The sequence below is a fragment of the Natrix helvetica genome, assembly GCF_964273705.1.
Source record: "Natrix helvetica genome assembly, chromosome: 2".
NCBI lineage: Eukaryota > Metazoa > Chordata > Lepidosauria > Squamata > Natricidae > Natrix > Natrix helvetica.
The window spans coordinates 215,100,334-215,123,279 of NC_138552.1; the positions used below are offsets into that span (position 1 = coordinate 215,100,334).

General features: G+C 40.1%; 1 protein-coding gene across 2 annotated transcripts in view; it reads right to left on the reverse strand.

The window, feature by feature from the left end:
- The window catches only part of RPS6KA2 (ribosomal protein S6 kinase A2), a 242,402-nt gene that overhangs the window by 76,951 nt on the left and 142,505 nt on the right, over positions 1-22,946 (reverse strand). For both annotated transcript variants that reach the window (XM_081940991.1, XM_081940992.1), the window contains one exon: positions 17,808-17,889. In XM_081940991.1, the coding sequence (XP_081797117.1) occupies positions 17,808-17,889 (82 nt within the window). The remainder of the gene's footprint in view (positions 1-17,807; positions 17,890-22,946) is intronic.

A 22,946-nucleotide genomic window follows, 5' to 3' on the forward strand; every position in this document is an offset into this window, starting at 1 on the left:
GAAATGATGGCTATTTTTTCTATTTTTTTCTTTACTTTTTTTTCCTTTTTGCACCTGCATTTCGCTTTCTTTTCTTTTTCTTATACTAGTTTATGTAACTTTCTGTTGTGGCCCAGCAGGAGCCGTTGGAGCTGCCACCAGACTCCGAGAGTGAGGGTCCCTATGAGTCGGCTCTGGAGAATGAGGAGGACTTTGGGCAGGGTTCTGACTCTGAGCAGGGATCGGACAGTCTGGTCGGCCACCAGGAGGCGCCTGAGGCATGGAGCAGCGGTGAGAGCCAAAGGAGGGGGGCTCCTGATGCCATGCCTTGGAGCAGTGGGGAGGAGTCACGGGACAGTGAATCAGAGATCAGCAGGGAGTTCTTGGATGCTCGTTACCGCCACGCCCATAGACGCAGGGAGAAAGGGCGCAGTTATCGGCGGTAAGGGCTCTCAACTGCTGATAAGTAGACTCCCCTTCAGGCTATAAAAGGGTTGACTGAGCATACACCCTTTGCAGAAGTCAACAAAGGAATTCTGCAAGAAGTTTGGTCTTGGAAACGTAGCATCCTGGATAGCTGCTTTCGTGTCTCGTGTCTGTGAGCCTTGTCGTGGTGGTTTACTGCCAAGGATCTGTCTGTCTGTGCAATAAACCCTGTTAAAGTAGTATTGTTCCGGAGTGTGTTCTGTGTGGGCGAGGGAAGAAGGGGGGTCAGAACAACTTTCTATACTATTATTAAAAATCTTTAATAAAATCGTGTATGTATATAAAAACAGCAGTCACTTTACATCCTAAGAATATAGACTATCCTGGTCTAGACTTACCAAATTCTACTTCTACCTTAGTCATGCAACTAAGGCAGATGTTAACTGGCTGATCTTGAAAAAGCTAAATGGGATAACACATTATAACTTCAAGGGGTATGGGCAAAATTATGAAGTCAAAATAATATATAATACACACACACATACTGTTTGCATTTTAATTTATTAAAATGCAAACATTCACGAAGTCATCAGGACTCCAATTCAAATGAAGATTTATCTTTAGCACTATATAAGAGGTACACAAGGACAGTTGCAAAAGAATGCAACTGTTAAATATAATAATAATAATAATAATAATAATAATAATAATAATAATAATAATACATTTGAATTTATTAGCCGCTCCCTTTCCAAGCAGGACTCGGGGCGGCGTACACTAAGACATATATAAACATACATATATACAAAGACATACATGCACGGAGGAGGTAATAGATTAAAACATTTAGACAAATTAAAACCATTAACAAACCCCGTTTAATAAAAACCCAATATACAATAAAAATTTAAAATTTAAAAAAGACAGTCAGGAGGAATATGAAAAAATTACGGTTGAGCCAGGCCAGATAATTGAAAGAGGTGGGTCTTCAACTGTACACGGAAGGAGCGGAGATCGGAAATAATCCTGATGTCACGGGGGAGGTCATTCCACAGGGCTGGGCCCATCACAGAGAAGGCTCTGCTCCTGGGTGTGGATTTATGGAAATCTAAAAGTTGGTTTTGTATTATTTTGTTTTGTTTGGAAGATGGGTTCATAATTTTAATCACAGAAGGGCCAGTGCATAGTCCAACCTGATATAAAAGTAGAACTTGGAGAGCAATAAAAACTCCTAACAAAGTAGATTGAAGCAGAAAGTTAAAAAAGATATTTTTGAGTAGTCTCCAAGAATTGAGCTTACTCCTGGGAATATTTTCAGTTGAGGTTGCAAATAGAGATTTTGAGAGAATAGCAATAGATGCAGGGCCCATGATAACAGCATCACAACAATTCCAAGATTAAAGTTGAAAACTTAGGATAATCAGCCGTTGCAGAGTTATTCCTGGTTATGGAGCACGCAGGCTGCAGAAACTAAGAATTCCTGGAAATGAATGAGCAGCTGAGCTAGTTGAGGGTGATGAAGAGATGAAACTAACAGCAGAGATATAAGATGCTCTGCCCCAATAAGAACCTGGCAGGAAAGAAAAGTCTATGAAGCTTGCAGAAGTACAGCTCAAGATGGAGTAAGCAAGTGAGAAGTGAGTGGTGTGGAAGAAAATAATAATGAACATGAAGTTGGGAACTTGGCAAGGGAAAGAAAAAACACTACTGGGCACAACATACCTATTTTCTTAGCTTCTTATGACTACAACTTTGTTGTTTGTATCTCATGATTTATCCTGATTGATTATTTAGTGTCCTATGACTATCACTGAATGTTGTATCTTATGATCTGAACTTATCATTTGAACCTTCCTGAAGCTAGGATTGGAGCTGCTGGAGAGAAGGAGGGGGTGAGTCACAAGACAAAGACACTGAGGTGGGGGCCCTTAAACTCCATATCATTTGAACCTTCCTGAAGCTAGGATTGGAGCTGCTGGAGAGAAGGAGGGGGTGAGTCACAAGACAAAGACACTGAGGTGGGGACCCTTAAACTCCATATCATTTGAAGCTTCCTGAAGCTAGGATTGGAGCTGCTGGAGAGAAGGAGGGGGTGAGTCACAAGACAAAGACACTGAGGTGGGGACCCTTAAACTCCATATCATTTGAAGCTTCCTGAAGCTAGGATTGGAGCTGCTGGAGAGAAGGAGGGGGTGAGTCACAAGACAAAAACACTGAGGTGGGGACCCTTAAACTCCATATCATTTGAAGCTTCCTGAAGCTAGGATTGGAGCTGCTGGAGAGAAGGAGGGGGTGAGTCACAAGACAAAGACACTGAGGTGGGGACCCTTAAACTCCATATCATTTGAAGCTTCCTGAAGCTAGGATTGGAGCTGCTGGAGAGAAGGAGGGGGTGAGTCACAAGACAAAGACACTGAGGTGGGGACCCTTAAACTCCATATCATTTGAAGCTTCCTGAAGCTAGGATTGGAGCTGCTGGAGAGAAGGAGGGGGGTGAGTCACAAGACAAAAACACTGAGGTGGGGACCCTTAAACTCCATATCATTTGAAGCTTCCTGAAGCTAGGATTGGAGCTGCTGGAGAGAAGGAGGGGGTGAGTCACAAGACAAAGACACTGAGGTGGGGACCCTTAAACTCCATATCATTTGAAGCTTCCTGAAGCTAGGATTGGAGCTGCTGGAGAGAAGGAGGGGGTGAGTCACAAGACAAAAACACTGAGGTGGGGACCCTTAAACTCCATATCATTTGAAGCTTCCTGAAGCTAGGATTGGAGCTGCTGGAGAGAAGGAGGGGGTGAGTCACAAGACAAAGACACTGAGGTGGGGACCCTTAAACTCCATATCATTTGAAGCTTCCTGAAGCTAGGATTGGAGCTGCTGGAGAGAAGGAGGGGGTGAGTCACAAGACAAAAACACTGAGGTGGGGACCCTTAAACTCCATATCATTTGAAGCTTCCTGAAGCTAGGATTGGAGCTGCTGGAGAGAAGGAGGGGGTGAGTCACAAGACAAAGACACTGAGGTGGGGACCCTTAAACTCCATATCATTTGAAGCTTCCTGAAGCTAGGATTGGAGCTGCTGGAGAGAAGGAGGGGGTGAGTCACAAGACAAAGACACTGAGGTGGGGACCCTTAAACTCCATATCATTTGAAGCTTCCTGAAGCTAGGATTGGAGCTGCTGGAGAGAAGGAGGGGGTGAGTCACAAGACAAAGACACTGAGGTGGGGACCCTTAAACTCCATATCATTTGAAGCTTCCTGAAGCTAGGATTGGAGCTGCTGGAGAGAAGGAGGGGGTGAGTCACAAGACAAAGACACTGAGGTGGGGACCCTTAAACTCCATATCATTTGAAGCTTCCTGAAGCTAGGATTGGAGCTGCTGGAGAGAAGGAGGGGGTGAGTCACAAGACAAAGACACTGAGGTGGGGACCCTTAAACTCCATATCATTTGAAGCTTCCTGAAGCTAGGATTGGAGCTGCTGGAGAGAAGGAGGGGGTGAGTCACAAGACAAAGACACTGAGGTGGGGACCCTTAAACTCCATATCATTTGAAGCTTCCTGAAGCTAGGATTGGAGCTGCTGGAGAGAAGGAGGGGGTGAGTCACAAGACAAAGACACTGAGGTGGGGGCCCGCGCGCCTAACGGCGCGCGAATCATATATCTATAAACCAAAATAGCAATACATTCTGGATTAGTGTGTTTGAGATTGTGATTTTATTTATTTCAAAATGACTGGCTTAGTTCAATGTAATAGCTGTTTTGCACCTGTCTTTCGCAGTACTCTTTTCAAATTTGGATACTGTCCCCTTTGTAAACAAATTACGAGTCTACATAGGCAGATTACCTATCTAGAATATGTAATCTGTGCTCTCCAAGCAGAAACTAGGTGTCTACGTCAGCCATTCCACTCTATGGTGAAGCCACACTATCAGCCCCCTCTGCCACAAAGATCTTGCAGGAGAAGAGCTGTCTGGACAACTGTGGGATCTGGCAGGTTGAGAGCTGTGAACCATAAACCCAAAGCTTTTGCTGTGACCCAGCAAAACAGATATAGTGCCCTTGCTGACCTTAATGGGGACACTAAAGAGATAGGTCAAGGCAGTTGTGATAATGATGACTCAAATAAGCAGGGGATCGTGGTCCAAAACGAAGAACTTTCTTCGGAAAGGCGAAAAGGGGAACCAGGTATCACACATCAGTCGCAGAAGAAGATCAAGGTATGTAAAAAGAGAAGTCACCTTCTGGTTGGTGATTCAATCGTAAGAGATGTTAATTTAGGAGAGGATAAGGAGGTTTTAAAAGAGGTCAGGTGTCTGCCAGGTGCTACTGCCAGCAGAGACAAGAGGCGTATTCTTAAGATAGTCAAGAATGCAAGTAAGGACTGTGACGTTGATGCTATTATACATCTTGGCACTAATGATCTATCCCAGAAAGATGTACTTTCTGTGCAGAATGATTTCCAGAACTTGGGGTATGAACTTAATAGTATAGGTTGTAGGCTTATCTTTTCAGAGGTTTTACCTGTATATAAGGAACAAAAAGGGAAGGGCCAGCGTGTAGCAGAGTTTAATGTTTGGCTAAAGGAGTGGTGTAAAAGGGAAGGCTTTGGTTTTATTAGTCATGAAGCCTGTAGCTGGTCCAATGAAAAACTGTACAAAAGAGATGGGTTGCACCCATCGAAGAAAGGAACTGAGTTACTTGGCATTAAATTCACAGATTTTCTTGATAAACATTTAAACTGAAGAGCGGGGACAGAGAATTAATAGATACAGAACATCTCTGTCCCCAGCAAACTAAAATTCATAGGGTTATAAATGCATGTAACATAGATGTGTGTGTGGGTAAGATTATCACTCCTGCTGTCAAGCAAAACCAAGCATGTAATAGTGATTGTCATACCATGTGCATGAATCACACAAGTGGCAAGAAAATAGGGGCAGTCAGGCATAATACAGGTTATGTAGACAGTAAACACAAGGTCAATCAAAATGGACTCAAATGTCTATATACCAATGCACAGAGTATGAGGAATAAACAGGGAGAATTAGAAATTCAAGTAAAAGAGGGCAGATATGATATTATTGCCATTACAGAAACTTGGTGGGATGAAACTGACAAATGGAACATACAGCTAGAAGGATTTAAATTATTTAAAAGAAATAGACCAAATAAAAGAGGAGGTGGAGTTGCACTATATATAAGAAATAACTATGTCTCTACAGAAATAGAGCACAACAATAATGAGAACTATCTTGAATGCATTTGGGTCAATATTAAAGGTTGTGGGGGAAATGACATTGCCATAGGTCTATACTACAGGCCACCCAACCAAGCAGAGGAAGAAGATGAACTTTTTGCTAGTCAGCTAACTAAGGTATGTAGGAAGCACACCACAATAGTAATGGGAGATTTTAACTACCCTGACATCAACTGGGAAACAAACTCTGCACCAAGTGGAAGATCCAACAGGTTCCTAACAAACCTAGCAGACAACTTTGTTTTCCAAAAAGTAGAGAAGGAAACAAGGGGATCAGCCATACTGGACTTAATTCTCACTAACAGAGAGGAAATGATAGAAGGTGTTGAAGCCATAGGAACCCTGGGGGCAAGTGACCATGCAATATTGGAATTCAACATTATCCAAACACAAGTAGTAGAACAAAGTCAAACTAGAGTCTTGGACTTTAAGAAAGCTAATTTCAATAAACTTAGAGAGAGCTTGGGAAAAATTCCATGGATGAGAATCCTCGAGGGGAAAACAACTCAAGAAGCTTGGGAAATTTTGAAAAATGAGATTAGAAAAGCCCAGTCTAACACAATACCAATGAAGAAGAAAAACAACAGCTCCCAAAAGAAACCAGCATGGCTGCATAAACAACTATCTGACAAACTGAAAGACAAAAAAAGTAAGTATAAAAAGTGGAAGGAGGGGGACATAACTAAGGCAGAATATCAGCAAATAGCCCGAGCCTGTAAAGATGAAGTGAGGAAAGCTAAGGCTCACAATGAAGAAAGGCTTGCCACAAAAGTAAAAATTAACAAAAAAAGCTTCTTCCAACATGTTAAAAACAAGAAAAAAGTTAAGGAAACAATTGGTCCATTGCTAGGAGAAAGTGGCAAGCAACAGGGAGAAAGCAGAACTATTTAACTCATGTTTTGCATCTGTCTTTACACAAAGGGATAAAACAGTCCAACCTATCAAAAGCAGCACCACAAAATTAGGAACACAAATTGAAATAGGGAAGAAAATGGTAAGTGAGCACCTGTCTACCCTAGATGAGTTCAAATCACCAGGACCGGATGGATTACACCCCAGAGTTCTGAAGGAACTAGCAGACGAGATCTCAGAACCACTGAATTATATCTTTCAGAGATCCTGGAACACCGGGGAACTACCAGAGGACTGGAAAAGAGCTGATGTGGTTCCCATCTTCAAAAAAGGGAAAAAATTAGATCCAGGAAACTACAGACCTATCAGCCTAACCTCAATACCAGGAAAGATTCTGGAAAAAATAATCAAGCAACGAATTTGCGAACACCTAGAAGCAAACAAAGTAATAGCCAAAAGCCAACATGGATTTGTCAAAAACAGATCATGCCAGACTAATCTTATTGCATTCTTTGATAATGTGACAAAATTAGTGGACCAGAGGAATGCCGTTGATATAGTTTACTTGGACTTCAGTAAGGCTTTTGATAAGGTAGACCATAACCTACTACTAGATAAAGTAGAAGAATGTGGGTTAGACAGCATCACCACCAGATGGATTGGTAACTGGCTGACCAACCGCACTCAACGTGTAGTTCTCAATGGAACTGCATCTACATGGAGGGAAGTATGCAGTGGAGTACCCCAAGGCTCTGTTTTAGGCCCAGTACTCTTCAACATCTTCATCAATGATTTGGATGAGGGAATAAATGGGGAACTCATCAAATTTGCAGATGATACCAAGCTGGCAGGAATAGCCAACACTCCAGAAGATAGGCTTAAGATACAGAAGGATCTTGACAAACTTGAACATTGGGCACTATCTAATAAAATGAAATTCAATGGTGAAAAGAGTAAGGTTCTACATTTAGGCAACAAAAACGGAATGCACAGGTACAGTATAGGTGATACCATACTCAGTAGTAGTAACTGTGAAAGGGATCTTGGAGTCCTAGTGGACAACCATTTAAATATGAGCCAGCAGTGTGCAGCAGCTGCCAAAAAAGCCAACACAGTTCTAGGCTGCATCAACAGAGGGATAGAATCAAGATCACGTGAAGTGTTAATACCACTTTATAATGCCTTGGTAAGGCCACACTTGGAATACTGCATTCAGTTCTGGTTGCCACGATGTAAAAAAGATGTGGAGACTCTAGAAAGAGTGCAGAGAAGAGCAACAAAGATGATTAGGGGCCTGGAGTCTAAAACATATGAAGAACGGTTGCAGGAACTGGGTATGTTTAGCTTAAGAGAAAGAAGGACTAGGGGAGACATGATAGCATTATTCCAATATCTCAGAGGTTGCCACAAAGAAGAGGGAGTCAAACTATTCTCCAAAGCACCTGAGGGTAGAACAAGAAGCAATGGGTGGAAACTAATCAAGGAGAGAAGCAATTTAGAACTGAGGAGGAATTTCCTGACAGTGAGAACAATTAATCAGTGGAACAGCTTGCCTCCAGAAGTTGTGAATGCCCCAACACTGGAAGTCTTTAAGAAGATGTTGGATAGCTATTTGTCTGAAACGGTATAGGGTTTCCTGCCTAGGCAGGGGGTTGGACTAGAAGACCTCCAAGGTCCCTTCCAACTCTACTATTGTATTATTGTATTATTGTATTATTGTATCTATGATGATTGTATGTTATTATGATGATCATGATTTATCACTTGTTGCTTGTATGTACACTGAGAGCTTATGCACCAGAGGCAAATTCCTTGTGTGTCCAATCAATCACACATGGCTAATAAAGAATTCTATCATGTTCTACCTGTGAAAAGAAGAGGAGGAGGTTGACAGGAAAAAAAATGGCCAATTGATTACCATTAGTAATCAAGGAAGCAAAAATCCTTGAAATTTGACAGTTTCCAAATCTGAACTTATCCATTTTATTTACCACCTATATTATAACAAAGACATAATGCAATCATTATCTCTATCATCTTCATCATCATAAAAAGAAGATCTTGAGGGATCTCCTCTATTATGAGTTGTTCATAATAGGAATTCTTTCTGGCTTTCATCAATTACAACTTCCCTTCACACTGATTTACATTAATGTATTATGTTTTTTATTGCCTTATGAATATCAATAACCAGAACTTTTCACTGGGAATGGAAGGAAACAGATGACACTACTACCAGACAAACTCATGCCTCCATTAAGAAGATATTTTTGTAACCAAAGCATTTGTCCTACTGTTTGCATTTTAATTCATTTAATGAATTATGCTGGTCAGGACAAGTCTGGAATTACAAATAAATCCATGCAAGCAAAGTAGATGTAAAAAACATCCCCAGTAGATTTGTGTGACAGTGAAATAGTGCAATACATGAAAATGGTTTTTGGTATGGCATGAATCAGTAGCACTGAATGGAATCCATTTTTTTGTATAAGTAAAGAAAGGGGAGGATTCTAAACATTTATTTTGCACAAAAGTTCATTTGACATTTTTTTGCATGGGTAAAGGCATAAAAGATAGTGCCTGAACTAAATATACTGTATGTGAAACTATGGAAACAAAGTCATAGATAGCAAGGAACATCTTTGCTTGCTGTGTTTGATAGTAAACTACATGATTTAATTCTGACTTAGCACAATGTGAATCCTATTGTGATAGTTGTAAAAGACATTTTAGGGATCTTGATTACAACCAACTGTAATGCATGGTCCCAACCATAAAGACTTATACCCAATTGATTCTGCTCTCTATAGTGCAAAGAAGTTAAAACCATTCTATGGGTTCTGCCCCATAGTAGAAATTCTAGGGTTTTTCCTCCCACATTTCCAAGTTAATTGATACCTGGGCATTTTCTTGATGGCTTGAGAGGCAGGTGGGGTTTGTCTGTACAGTGGATCTCTTTAGCCTGTGAACCATTTAAACTCACAGTGTCCCAGCCAAATGAGTGTTAATTACAGAAAGGGCTTTCTCCTTCATCTCATACATGCTAGGCACTCACTGTTTACATATTTGGTAGATTTAGGGCTTTAAGCAACCCCCCTTTTTCAGGCTCTTTAAAACCAAGTTCAAATATATGTGTATCTACCCCTACTTCTATCTATGTACAAATTGCTTGACAATTTATCACTCTAGTTTTATTTTCTGTCACTGGATGTTTTTAAATACTCCATCATATTTAATTTGCATTATATTAATTTTCTTGTTGTTACTGTAAGCCACCTAGAAACTCTGCTACTGAGCTGTATGTCAATCCTCAATCACATAGATCAATATAGAATAGAATAACAGAGTTGGGAGGGATGTTGGAGGTCTTCTAGTCCAACCCCTTGCCTAAGCAGGAAACCCTACACCAGCAATGGCGAACCTTCTTTGGCTTGCGTGCCATAAGTGGGGGGAGGGCAGGGGGGTCGTGTGCGGGCGTGCCGCACCCATAATGCAATGTGCGACTCCCCCAGTGCGCATGCGTGCACTACAGGCGCGACCCCCCATTTTTACATGCTTTTTTCGCCCTCCCCATGCTCCAGAGGCTTTATAGGATCCTGGGGAGGGCTTCCCCCGCCCCCCCGGACGCCCTCCGGAGGCTTCCAAAGGCTTCAGGGACCATCCGGGAGGCCTCCCAGATGCCTTCGGAGCGCTCAAAATGACCCGCCGAGCAAACCAGAAGTCACTTCCGGTTTGCTTGGAGGGTCGTTTTAAGCATTCCGAAGGCTTCAGGGACCATCCGGAGGCCTCCCAGATGCTTTCAGAGCGCTCAAAATGACCCGCCGAGCAAACCAGAAGTCACTTCCGGTTTGCTTGGAGGGTCATTTTAAGCATTCCGAAGGCTTCAGGGACCATCCGGAGGCCTCCCAGACGCCTTCGGAGCGCTCAAAACTACGCTCCGAGCAAACCAGAAGTCACCTCGCGTGCCCTGACAAATGGCTCCGCGTGCCACTTGTGGCACGCGTGCCATAGGTTCGCCTACACCATTTCAGACAAATGGTTATTCAATCTCTTCTTAAAAATATCCAGTGTTAGGACATTCACAACTTCTGGAGGCAAGCTGTTCCACTGGTTAATTGTTCTAACTGTCAAGAAATTTCTCTTTAGTTCTAAGTTGCTTTTCTCCTTGATTAGTTTCCACCCATTGCTTCTTGTTCTACCCTCAGGTGCTTTGGAGAATAGCTTGACTCTCTCTTCTTTGTGGAACTCCTGAGTTGGTAACCTATATCTTTATTGGTTGTTTTATTTATTTACACAATTTGTAATCCAACCAATTTCTACACACTCTGGGAGGCTAGATGGAAAGAATTCAATGTGTCACTTTTGTCTTCTATCATTTTATTCAGGAAAATATTCACAGAAATGGGAAATTACATATTTCCAATATAGTGGAGGATGGAAGAAAAGCAAAAATGATTCAATTATGCTACAAGATCCCCTCTCAGGGCTCTTGAATTTTATACTAAGAAAAATTTGGGCACTGCAACTCAGCTTGTAACAGCAATAAAAGCTCAACCAGGACAGATTTACTGATCTGCTTGCTGCTGGTGGAGGAGATAATTCAGAGCACTTACTTAAACCTTTAATTTAGCTGTCGTACTAACTGCCCTTTAAGTCCAAAAAATGACGTGGTAGTGCATGTTGGGAATTGTGATTGATTTTAATTTAAAAACCCTGCTCCTGGTTAAAGAATCCCAATGCCAGTAATAGGAATGTTCTGCAGGAAAGCAATCATAACAACACAACAATAAATTGATGCTATGATTACATTACTGCATTCCATTCTTCAGTGAGAAAATAATATTTCTTACCATTTAAAAATTTAGCATGCATTACATATACTATATAAGAGATAACAACAAAAGCATTGTAATGTCGTGTTGCTACTCCCTAGACCTCCCAGGTGATAAAAAAAAAGATATCATAGTAGATAGTACTGAAAACTGCTGAGATGTCAAGAATGCAATTATAATCGCTATCTGATGATCCCCAAAGATAATTAATTAGTCTAACAGCCTCAGTTCCATAGCCACAAGTGAATTTGAAATGGGTAAAAAACAACTTTTTCCTAGACTGCCGCTCTTGATGGCCTTGCTCAACCATGTAAAACAGGGGTGTCCAAACTTGGGAACTTTAAGACTTTGAAGTCCACAAGTCTTAAAGTTCCCAAGTTTGGACACCCCTGGTGTAAAAGGTTTGGCCTTTCATGCTTATGTCCCAAGGCACTAGCAGGGACTTCTTTATAAGTGGACTAATAATTACCTCTTTTAAGAAGGCAGCAGGACTTTAATCCTCAGAGAGGTATTTACGGTGTTAACAAAAGCGTTTCTAATAACCTCGTATGAATGAACTGGAAGCTAAGCTGAGCAACAATATAAAGAATAAGAGGCAAAACATATTGCTCAAACTATCTCTCTTGAGTGACAAAAATTGTAACTGATCCAGTTAACCCGTTTAACAGATTTATTAGATATCCTCTGTAGTAATAGTGGCATTCACACTGGCCTGAATACAAGAACTTTATTTCCACATGATATGTTCAAAAGCATTTTGACAATTATATGATTCTGGAAGGAGGAAGAGATGTACAAAGAGTATGATTCAGCCCATTCACAACTCATTCAATCTAACAAACACAAATTTGAGATGTATCTGGACAAAAAAAATGGCCTTTCTGATGTATTTATCATCACAGCATAGACCTTCAAATGGGCTTTATGCTGTGCCTTATTAGATGAAAGATGAATCTTCCTTCTCTAATGTTCTAGTGTCTTGATGCTACAATTTAGCATTGCAAAAGGAGCAAGATTAAGAGTCTACCATCTTAATCTTGCTCCTTTGCAATGCTAAATTGTAGCATCAAGACAGTCTAGAGAGAGTCTAGAACAATTCTAGAGATGAGAGGTATGATCTGTTTAGTCCACCTTTATCAGGTCCCTGTTAAGGAAAACCATCAACACCTTATGGGAGGAATATGTACCCCCAATCCAAGGGAGGCCATTTAAAAACCTTTACTGATAAACTGAGCAATTATAGACCATCCTCAATTGCTTCTTTCTAAGAAAAGGGGCCAAGATTTGGGGGCTTAAAGTACTAAATATATCTGAATATTACTGATTTTCTGAATGTAGTTTATTTCAACTGAGCTGTCAGTCAGGATAGGGTACTGAAATTTCTTTGTTCAACTTGGGGATGACTTAAGCTGGAAACTTTATACGGAAATTCAGTTTTAATAGTTCCCCTAGTCATCTCAGCATTTTCAGTACTGTTCATCACAGATCAAACTCTGGATCACTTGGTGGAACAGTGATACAAGTCTTTCTGTCAGGCCTTTTCAAATAGGTAGTGCTGGAGAAACACTGTTCAACATATGGGACACTGACCTAGAAGGCCCTAAGGAGCTTCATCTTGTCCCCCCATCATGATGCTCATAAAACTGCTAGAGAAGGTCTCCAATATCTCCAATCCAGAGATTCAGTATAAGCAGCACTTCTCCAAGTAGAGAAGTACATCCAACTCTATTGCCAAGTGTAGAAGTTTTTAAAAAATTCTGTTTTGTCTTGCTGGCAACCTTTTGTCAGGAATAAACAAAGAACTGAGAACCTAATTCTTGCCAACATGCATGAAATGATTGAAGAAATGAAGATGAAGGTGCATGGTACCATTGGCAGAAAGTGACCATGTTGATATCATAATATCAAGATGAGAAAAAATAGAGAAGAGTACACAATTTTTACTGGAAAGAAAAAATGAAAGACCTCTAAAAAGTGTTCTAAAAGGCTTAAAAGAAAAGAATAGAATGTGTAAGAAATAAAGGGAAAGGCATATAATCAAAGAAGTCATGGCAGTGACCAGAAACCAGAATATTGTCAAAAATATTGAAAGTCCAAATAAGTTGAGGCTTGTGAGAAATGCCCCAGACCCTGAAAAAATAAGAGTGTTTATATTGTGAAGAAAAGGAAATGAATGTGTAATGGATGGTGACAAGACAACAGAACATCTGGAGGGTTTAAGAAAAGACTGGACAGCCACCTATCTGAAATGGTATAGGGTGTCTTGCTTGAGCAGGGGGTTAGACTAGAAGACCTCCAAGGTCCCTTCCAGCTCTGTTCTGATAAGAACATTAGCATTAAAGTTACTGTGGAGTCCCATGAGGGTCCATTTCTAACAAATCTGTTTGCAAGATGTCTTCCTTTAATATCTTCCAGGATTCATGTCTCATCTGATTTTATGGTTTTATGTCTGACCAGGCCACCAGACTGGTGAATATGATTCAAATACGATCTCAGCCAAAACAGAAAGGACACTTCCTAATTTTATTCTTGTCTACAATTTCATTATCTAAATTCTGACAATATTTTCCCAGATTCCCAGTCTAGACTCCTAGATTCCATCCCTAAATTTACAAGTATTTCAAAGTATTCTTCTGGTTGTCCTAGTGTTCACAGACAATTGTTTTTCAATAAAGAGGGTGGAGACTTCAGCCCAGGAAAAGTAACAATTATGGAACAATGAAAAGTATCTTGTCCACATTCTGAACAAATCATTTCTAATGTGACAACTAACACTCCGTGAAGCACCACAGAGCTGGTTCAAGTATAGAGATCATCTTATGCTCTTAAGACCATAACACCCTCCATCATTGTTAATCACTCAGAAAGCTTCTGCTGTTGAATCTTATATTTAATAGCAATATCTTCTATTTACTTATATTTTATACATGCCATCCAAGTACACCATCATACCCCTGCATCTTAAACCACATAAGCAGAAGCAGCAGATAATGTAGTATTAATGCATTAATACTATAAATAAGTCTTATTATTAAAAAAAGGAATTCATGCACACTTAGCAAATAATAAAATATTTCTTGGTTTACATGCTTTGTGGTAAGAAAGGATAAAACACGGAAACTAATTCAGTGACCTTTTTCTGAACCTCAGCTATTAATCGGAATATAATAGGAAACAGAACAGCAGCTTATTTTCTGTAAGACGAAAACAACATTATCTTTGTTTTTCAGATGGACTTACAGTATTTGCAGCAGACATATCACCCCCCCCTTTTTTCTCCCCTTTCTATTCAATTTTCCCCCATGAGAGCCAATCTAGGTGGGTTTCTTTGGCAATCTGGCTTGGCCATTATAATATGCCCAATATCTTCAGGAAGAGATGGGGGGGGGGGGAAGTTGCGGTGGTCTTTCAGGTAATCCAAGAAATAGTATTTTTCTTCATTTATTTTCAGCCAGTCTGCTTAAACATGTGACCCACCCTAATGCAATTCTGGGCTGGTTCAGAGGATTCTGGCATTTATTGAACACTTCATGTCTCTCAATGTAAGCCCTCTAAGCATTATCTTCTGCTTATGTGTGCAGAGAACAAATCAAAGGACATAGATCAGGGGTGTCAAACTCTCATCATCAGGGCATCGTCACATGATGTATCACAACTTTTCCCCCTTCGCTAAACCAGGTGTGGGCGTGGCCAGCTTGTGATGCCTCCAGCTCACAGGCCGTGAGTTTGATAGCCCTGGCATAGGTGATGTCAGCCAAATCAAGAAGACCAAACAAGAAATACAACCAAACAATCCAATTCTACTTCATTGTACAGTGACATTAACAGAACCCTGCATGTCTAGAAGTACAGTTATGCCACTGACACCTTTTCAGCCTGAAACTTTAGGGAGGATCCCTCTGAGCCTGCTGCTGTCTCTTATCTGACCATTTCCTAGGCAACATCTCTGTTTCCCACCTCTCAAGATCCTTCCAATATACTATATACGTGATGGAGAACCTATGGCATATGTGCCACAGGTGGCATGCAGAGCCATTTCTGAGGGCACGCAAGGTGTTGCCCTGTCAGCTCCAGCGTGCATGTGTGCGCTGGCCAGTTGATTTTCGGCTGTTTTTCGCCCTCCGGAGGGAGAAAAACGGCCCAACGGGCAACCCGGAAGTCTGTTCCCAAACTTCCGGTTTGCATGTTGGGCCATTTTTCGCCCTCCCCAGGCTCCTAGAAAGCCTCTGGAGCCTGGGGAGGGTGAAAAATGGAACCTACCGGGCCCACCAGAATTTGGAAAATGGGCCATTTCTGGCCTCTGTGGAAAGCCGTTTTCACCCTTCCCAGGCTCCAAGAAAGCTGTGCGTGCATGCGCGGGGCAGCGGGGTGGTGGTGTCACATGTGCATGCACAGGGGGCACGGCACGGGGGGCATTAAATTATGGGGGTGTGCTTTTGGCAACTGAGGCAAAAAAGGTTTGCCATTACTGTACTAGATGTTTGCTATTTCTGTAGTTTTTTTCAGTGTGTGGTGGTTTACAATAATTGATAGTAAAGAATAATAATCAGATATTTGAGTAGTAAAAATAAAACATAGCTGACTTTACAAACAAAGGCGCAGCTTCAAAAAGCAGAACCCAGATTGGAAGACAATAGGAGTACTATCTGAAATATTCCACTGCATCACAGAGCAATAATGGAAGTGGGGAAATTGGCAAATGGGGTGTTTTCTTAACTGCACTGAAGGTGTTTTTTTTTAAATACATGTGAAATCTCCAGTGATCTGTAAAATTAATTCATAAATTGTTACAAATATTAAGCAATGCCTATTTAGGCAAATGAAAATTATAAAGATAATTAAATTCACATCTCTAAAGTCAACTTCCATATCTAAAAATCTAAAATGGGATAGAATAGTTTAGAATAAGAAAAGATAGCAAGGCATATTGTGTTGAATGGAAACACAGTACAAGCAGAAAAAGGAATATTCTTAGAAATGTAAAGCCTGATGTTCCATTTATGAGTACTGTAGCGGAATATTGACTTTACACCAAGCTCTTATTTCTCACATTTTATGGATTAGGCTCCTGACACAATTAGGCACAATTGCACCCATTAGGCAAAGGACTATGTGTGATTGAGAGAACAGAAATGGCATATAAATCAACAAACCAAATAGGAGAGTGCAAGAACATCATATTTCACCCATTCTCTTCTCTGAAAGATTTCTAAAGTGCATTATTTTTCATCAAACTGAATGAGAACCCATCAAAAACAAGGCAGAATTTCTCTGCATTATATTAGCCCATAACGTTCTTGGCAGAAAGCTATTTAGCTTCTTCATGAACATATTTATAACAGAGAAAGCTTTCTAAGTTCTACTACTGAATTACTTTTATTTGGAGGGTTTTTTTTGTCTGATTTGCAACTGCCTCTATTTTTACTTATATTAAATAATCCAATATATATTGCTGCCCGTTTGTCAAGAAAGTTTAGGCAGCAAACAAAATAAAAATAGAATTTCCTTAAACAATAACTGACTAAAATTGCATTAAAGATCAATAAAAATAAAGAACCACTAGACCAGGGGTGTCAACCTGGCGGCCCATAGACCAGATGTGTCATGCGCAGGCCATATAAAGGCAACAGCTCCATAAAGGCAAAAAACATCACGATACGTGATGCAATTGAGTTTGACACCCGTGCACTAGACACATACATTTATGTTGGAGTTCCCATGCTAATGTCCCAACTCCCAATATTTGGAAGAAAGGCAAGATTCTTTGGCCTTGCAAAAGGCTAACAGAGTAGGAGCTGTCTGTATTTTAGTGGGGAGACTGTTATATAGGGTACAGAGAATAACGAAGGAGGCATGCTTCCAGGGACTCACCGGATCGCATTGCTTTATCAATAGCACCTAGAATATGTTCACTCAGCCAGATCTGAAACTATCAGTCACAAGGCAGCTCACAAGTAACTGGTTCCGTGCCACGTAGGGTTTTTAAAGTGTCAACCAGCACCCTGAGTGCAGTTCTTGTAAGAGCACATGGGTGTACCGTGGTGTGCTCAAAACTGCATCTGCTGATGCATTCTGGACCAGAAGAAGCATCCAATGCTCTTCAAGGACAGCCCTATAAAGGCACCCCAAATGTATGAGTGACTGTGAGCAGTGCATCGGGCTCACAAAATGTATTTGTATGAAAGCTCTCCTCTAGGATCATACACACCTGTGTTGCCCTGATCATTAACTCACTCTTCCTTAAAATCAAGAAAGATCAAGTTCCATAAAAGGAGCTGGATTTTAGGCTAATTTCCTTTTTAGCCAGCTACCTTTGTTGATTCAGAATGTAAGAGCTAAATACAATACACAGAGTAATTTCTTGTTATGGGACAGATATATATTCAGTACATACAACCTGGAATGCAACAAAGAATGTTGTCTATTAATCAAAAGAGTTATTGTACACTGGTTTCTTTTCTTACCTTTTAGAGTTGCTTTCTTAAGTACCTTCATTGCATAGAGCTGCCCAGTATCAGAACCTTTGATTTTTCTCACTAGAAATACCTGTGGGGAGGGAAAAATCCAAAGGGCACTTTAATGAAGTACAGTTAAAATAATGCTATGTGTTTCATTTGCTTAATGTAAAATGAATCTGCTAGTATGTGATCAAGTAAGTATGCATTCTCTATTCTTCAACATTATTTATTTAGAAAATCTGTATGAGGCCCAGTTCCTGAACAGTTCTTTGTGGCCTATAAAAAAATAAATAAACCCACCAGAACAGTAAAATCAAAACAAGAAATACAAAACAAAGATAAAAAGCACTTGATGTCAAAATACCACTTCATGGAAAAAGTTGCCCTCACAATCCTTGAAAAAGCTGCCAAATTCACAATTGATTTTAACATTAAGCTTACAAGTTCTCTTAAAATATGGGATGAAATAGAAGAAAGTCTTATGGGAAATGTAAGTCTACAATGAGTAAGACTTAAAAAATCATGATTGGACTCAAAAGAAAAACACAGAGGATATGTGGGATTTTCAAAAGAGGCTCCGCTTACTATTTGGACCATTTTTGGAGCCAGTAACAATTTTAAGGACTAATGCACTATAAGTAGAATCTCGGAGACTAATACTCAGAAAATAAATAAGGGTTGAATCAAAACTCAAAAATTCTTTAATATAAACAAGTTTCTATATAGGTTTTGTCCTTCAGATATATACATTTGCCCACAGATACCATGTTTTCCTTACCCCCCCAAAAAATAAGCACTGGGCCTTATTTTCAGGGAGGTCTTATTATTTTTGAGGTGCAGGAGGCAGCGAGCGTGGTCACCTCATGGCTGCTGCTGTGTGGCAATATTTTTGGGGGAGGGCTTATTTTCAGGAGAGGGCTTATTTTAGTGCATGCGCTCAAAAGCCCTATTGGGCTTATTACCTGGGGAAGCCTTATGGAAACAGGGTAGTGAAATAAGGATTTTAGTGGCAAAAGGAAATCAAAGGAGAAAAGGTTTATTTATTGATACTTCATATTTCTTAATTGTCCATCTCCCTCAGAGAGCAGCTGTAGGTGATGATCCTGATTTTTTTCCTTCCAAATAATGGTTTTTATGTGAATAATAGAACCAAGAACTCCAAATAAAAAATAAGATACAAAATATGCCTTAGTCTAATTTTATGAAATTTGATATCCATTCTTAACTTCCAAATGACAGGAACAAAAACAAATGTACTGATTCCCCCATCCCTAAAGTAAAAATGCACATATGTATACCATCTAATATTCAGACAATTGTAAATTCTCAGGCATTTGCAACAAATACCTCAAAACTGCAAAGTATATCTTCTTGACAAACACATTTAATATTTTGAAAGTTCCTTCTACCCAAAGCTGGCTTAGGGAAAGCCAACATCTTGTTCAGTAACAGATTTCTCTCTAGCAATATCCGCTGAAAGAGGCACAACTGGAACTAACAAAGTTAGCTACGTATTCTTTCAGTAAGTGCTCTTAGAGGGAAAGGTCTGCATTGGATTACATTTTTTTTTAAAAAAAACCACTGTTCACAGAAATTTACCTTGCTTGCTTTCAAGCATCCTAATTAGGAGGAATCCCTTTCCTTTGTCAGTTTAATTTCCAACCTATTGTGCTCAGAAATCCAACTCACTGGTTTAAGACTGCAATTAGATTGCAATAATTCAGAAGTTAATAAGACAAATATTAAATAAATGTTGTCATATAAAGTTCTAAAGTAGTTCATTTTTGTTGCGAGAGTGGTCATCTTATTTTTAATAATTCCTCAAAGGTTGTTCAGTTTTTAAAATACCACTAATATTTAAAGGAATTCAACCTTTAAGATTATCTAGGAAGTCTTCACAAATTAAAATATCTGCATTTAAAAAAAAAAAAAGCAGCAAAGCTTTGAAGAGTGAATTATACTATGTTCTTGAGTGGGAGAAAAAAAATCAATACACAGCATTTGATTTTGCATAGCTTTGCCTTTCTATAACTATAGAAAGTAAAGGTAAAGGTTCCCCTATCACATATGTGCTAGTTGTTTCCGACTCCAGGGGGTGGTGCTCATCTCCATTTCAAAGCCGAAGAGCCATCGCTGTCTGAAGACATCTCCGTGGTAATCTGGCCAGCATGACTAAATGCCAAAGGCGTATAGAACGCTGTTACCTTCCCACCAAAGGTAGTTCCTATTTTTCTACTCGCATTTTTACATGCTTTCGAACTTCTAGGTTGGCAGAAGCTGGGACAAGTAACGGGAGCTCACCCCTTTACGCAGTGCTAGGAATTCGAACCGCCAAACTGCCAGCCTTTCTGATTAACAAGCTTAGCGTCTTAGCAACTGAGCCACCGCGTCCCTCAATTATAAAAACCATAGTTGTAGAGAGATCACTTCCGGTTCCCGGAGGTCACGGACGTTGCCGTCCGCTGCTCGTCTCTCTGGTGGGCTCCTTTAGGGAGCACAGGGGGTCTTGGAGGGACCACTTGCTGTAGGGCGGCTTGCTGGAGCCCCCAAAAGCCGCGGCAGCCATCGGGGGTTCCCAGTCTCGCCCCAGGAGCCGGGGAGCGAAGGGGGGCGCATGGCGTAGCTGTCGGCTGCCTGCACCTTCGCTGAATGGATTCCGGAAAGAAATAATCAATCAGAAGTTGCAGTGAAGTGCTGGAGGTGAGAAGTTTGTCCTAATCTCTTTTAACACCATTTAATGGATGAGCAACATCTATTCGCAAGTTGTTGATTCAATCTATTTGAAGTTGCAAGATTGGAGGTTTTTTTTTTTACCCCCCTCGGTTAAAGCGGCATTTGAACTATCTCTCGATCTCGGAATGGAGTGAGAGAGTAAAACGTTGAATTACTTGTACTAACTATGAGAAAGATTTACATCACAATTGCAAGAAGTGATTCCTGAGCTGTTTTAAAAGCCTTATGGAAACTTTGAATACTTTGCTCCCTGGTTCCCTGTGAGAGGCGGAGCCAAGATGGCTCACTTCCTTCTTCTTCTTCGCTCTAATAAATGAAACTAGCCTTTTGAAACTACCTTTGAAGAAATTTCTGGCTTTATATTACTATTACCTCCCGAAGGACTCTGGAGCCTCCCCTGTTTTATGGTCTTTCAGGATTTGGATTATTTGACTCTCTTCTTATGGCTTGGAACTGTGACTGAGGATTGACATTCACTTCTGGGCTTGTCTGTCTCCTTGGTATCACCCAACTGCGCACTCCACAGACGCCATTTCTTCTGCATAAGGATTTACACTTATCCCTGAGCTTAACAAATGGGGCCCAGAAAACCACCACCGGGGAAGGCAGCCTCAGTGCCTGCCTCCTCTGCATCTAGCCCAATGACCCAACAGACAAAACTTTATCATTCTTACAACAAGAAGTGGCTGGAGAGAGCACAAAGGACTTATCAGTTGTCCAAATGTTTCAGGCTACTATGAAAGGACAGGAAGAACTGAAAAAAGAACTGACAGATTTTAAAGAGCAGCTCAGAGATGTACAGCAGCAAACAATAGAAAATAAGCAGAGGGTTGGAGTACTGGAGGAGGGTGTGGTTGGGCTGAGGGAGGAGGCGAAGGCAACTCAGAAGGGGAATAGAGAACTGGAAAATTTCATGGTAAAGCTGGAACTTGAAATAATGTCCCTTTTTCTCAGATTCCAGAACCTACCCGAGACAGAAGATGAAGACCTTAAGGATATTATGTGTACAATCTTAGCAGAATACATTAAGAGAGATAAAGAACAGTTGTGGTGGGATATGGACCTGGTTTATAGAATCAATTCAGAATATGCCAGAACACATAATGTTCCAAGGGAAGTCCATGTTAAATTTCTTAGGAAGACCATGAGGGATGAGGTTTTGGGAGCCCAAAGGGGGGGACCATTAAAATATAAAGATAAAGAAATTGCCATTCCTAAACAAATTCGGAAAAAAATAAGAGAAAAGAGGAGGAAGTATTCCTCCTTATGAAAGAAATTATATAATAAAGGAATTTGGTTTAGATGGTTATTGCCAGAAGGAATGTTGGTTTTCTGGGAGGGAAATAGAATTAGAATTAATTCAGTTGTGGAGGCAGAGGCCTTCATGAAAAAACACAGTTCCCTCCTAGAGGATGAAACTATAAGAGGTAGTGAAAGGTGATGATATACAAGATATGAGGGAGGGAGGGGCTGTGGCTCCGCCAGAGGACAAGGGAGAGGGAGCAATACTGAAAAGACTCAGGTCACAAAAATAAATGTATTTGAAATACTATTGTAATTGTTGATATATTAGAAAGTGGTAAAAGAGATGATTGAACATATGGTTGATACAATGTATAATAAGATGCTGTTTTTGCTTATCTTTTATCTTTTGTTTTTCTTTCTGTAAAAGTTGTGAGATTTGGAGAGATTTCTACTTTCAGCAAGATGTAGCTGCCAATTTTTTGTATATCCACCTTCCCTATAAATGTTTAAAAACCAATAAAATTATTTTTTTTTAAAAAGAAAGCATAATTGTAAATGTGACTTTCTATTTAATAATGTTCCCTGTAATATTGAGTAATATTGCATTTGATTGTATTTCTCTCAAAGCCTGTGAGTCAAACACTAACTAATGTTTAAGAAGATAGGAAAATACTTATCATACCTATAAAAATATAACAAATGAAAATTAATACTTGCTTATTCCTACCAAAAGCTGTCAACTGCAAAATAATTTCTTACAATTCCATTAGCTAAAAAACAGATTGCCTTGAACAAAGGTATATTTTTAAAATATAGTAACTTGGTAGATGTGGAACACTGAAGTATTGAAAAGTTGTATGGATTCAGGCTAGATGAAGAGTACTTTCTCGATTTCTCCTCAAATAGTATATTGGGTTTGAAAGGGAAATGGAAGGAGAATCAGATTTAACTACAAATGACGGATCTCACGAGTCTAATCAGTGCTTTCCTTCCAATTTTGTAAGTTGTATCTAATATAAATAGAAGAAGCCTTATCCAAAAATATCTTCCCTGCTTCCCTATTTCAAATCACTATAGTCCCTGAAAATGCTCTGTGGGGAATCAAAGTTCTCCTTAACAACTGAAGCTAAATTGAAAGTGTAGGCTAAGTGGGGGAAACTGTGGCAT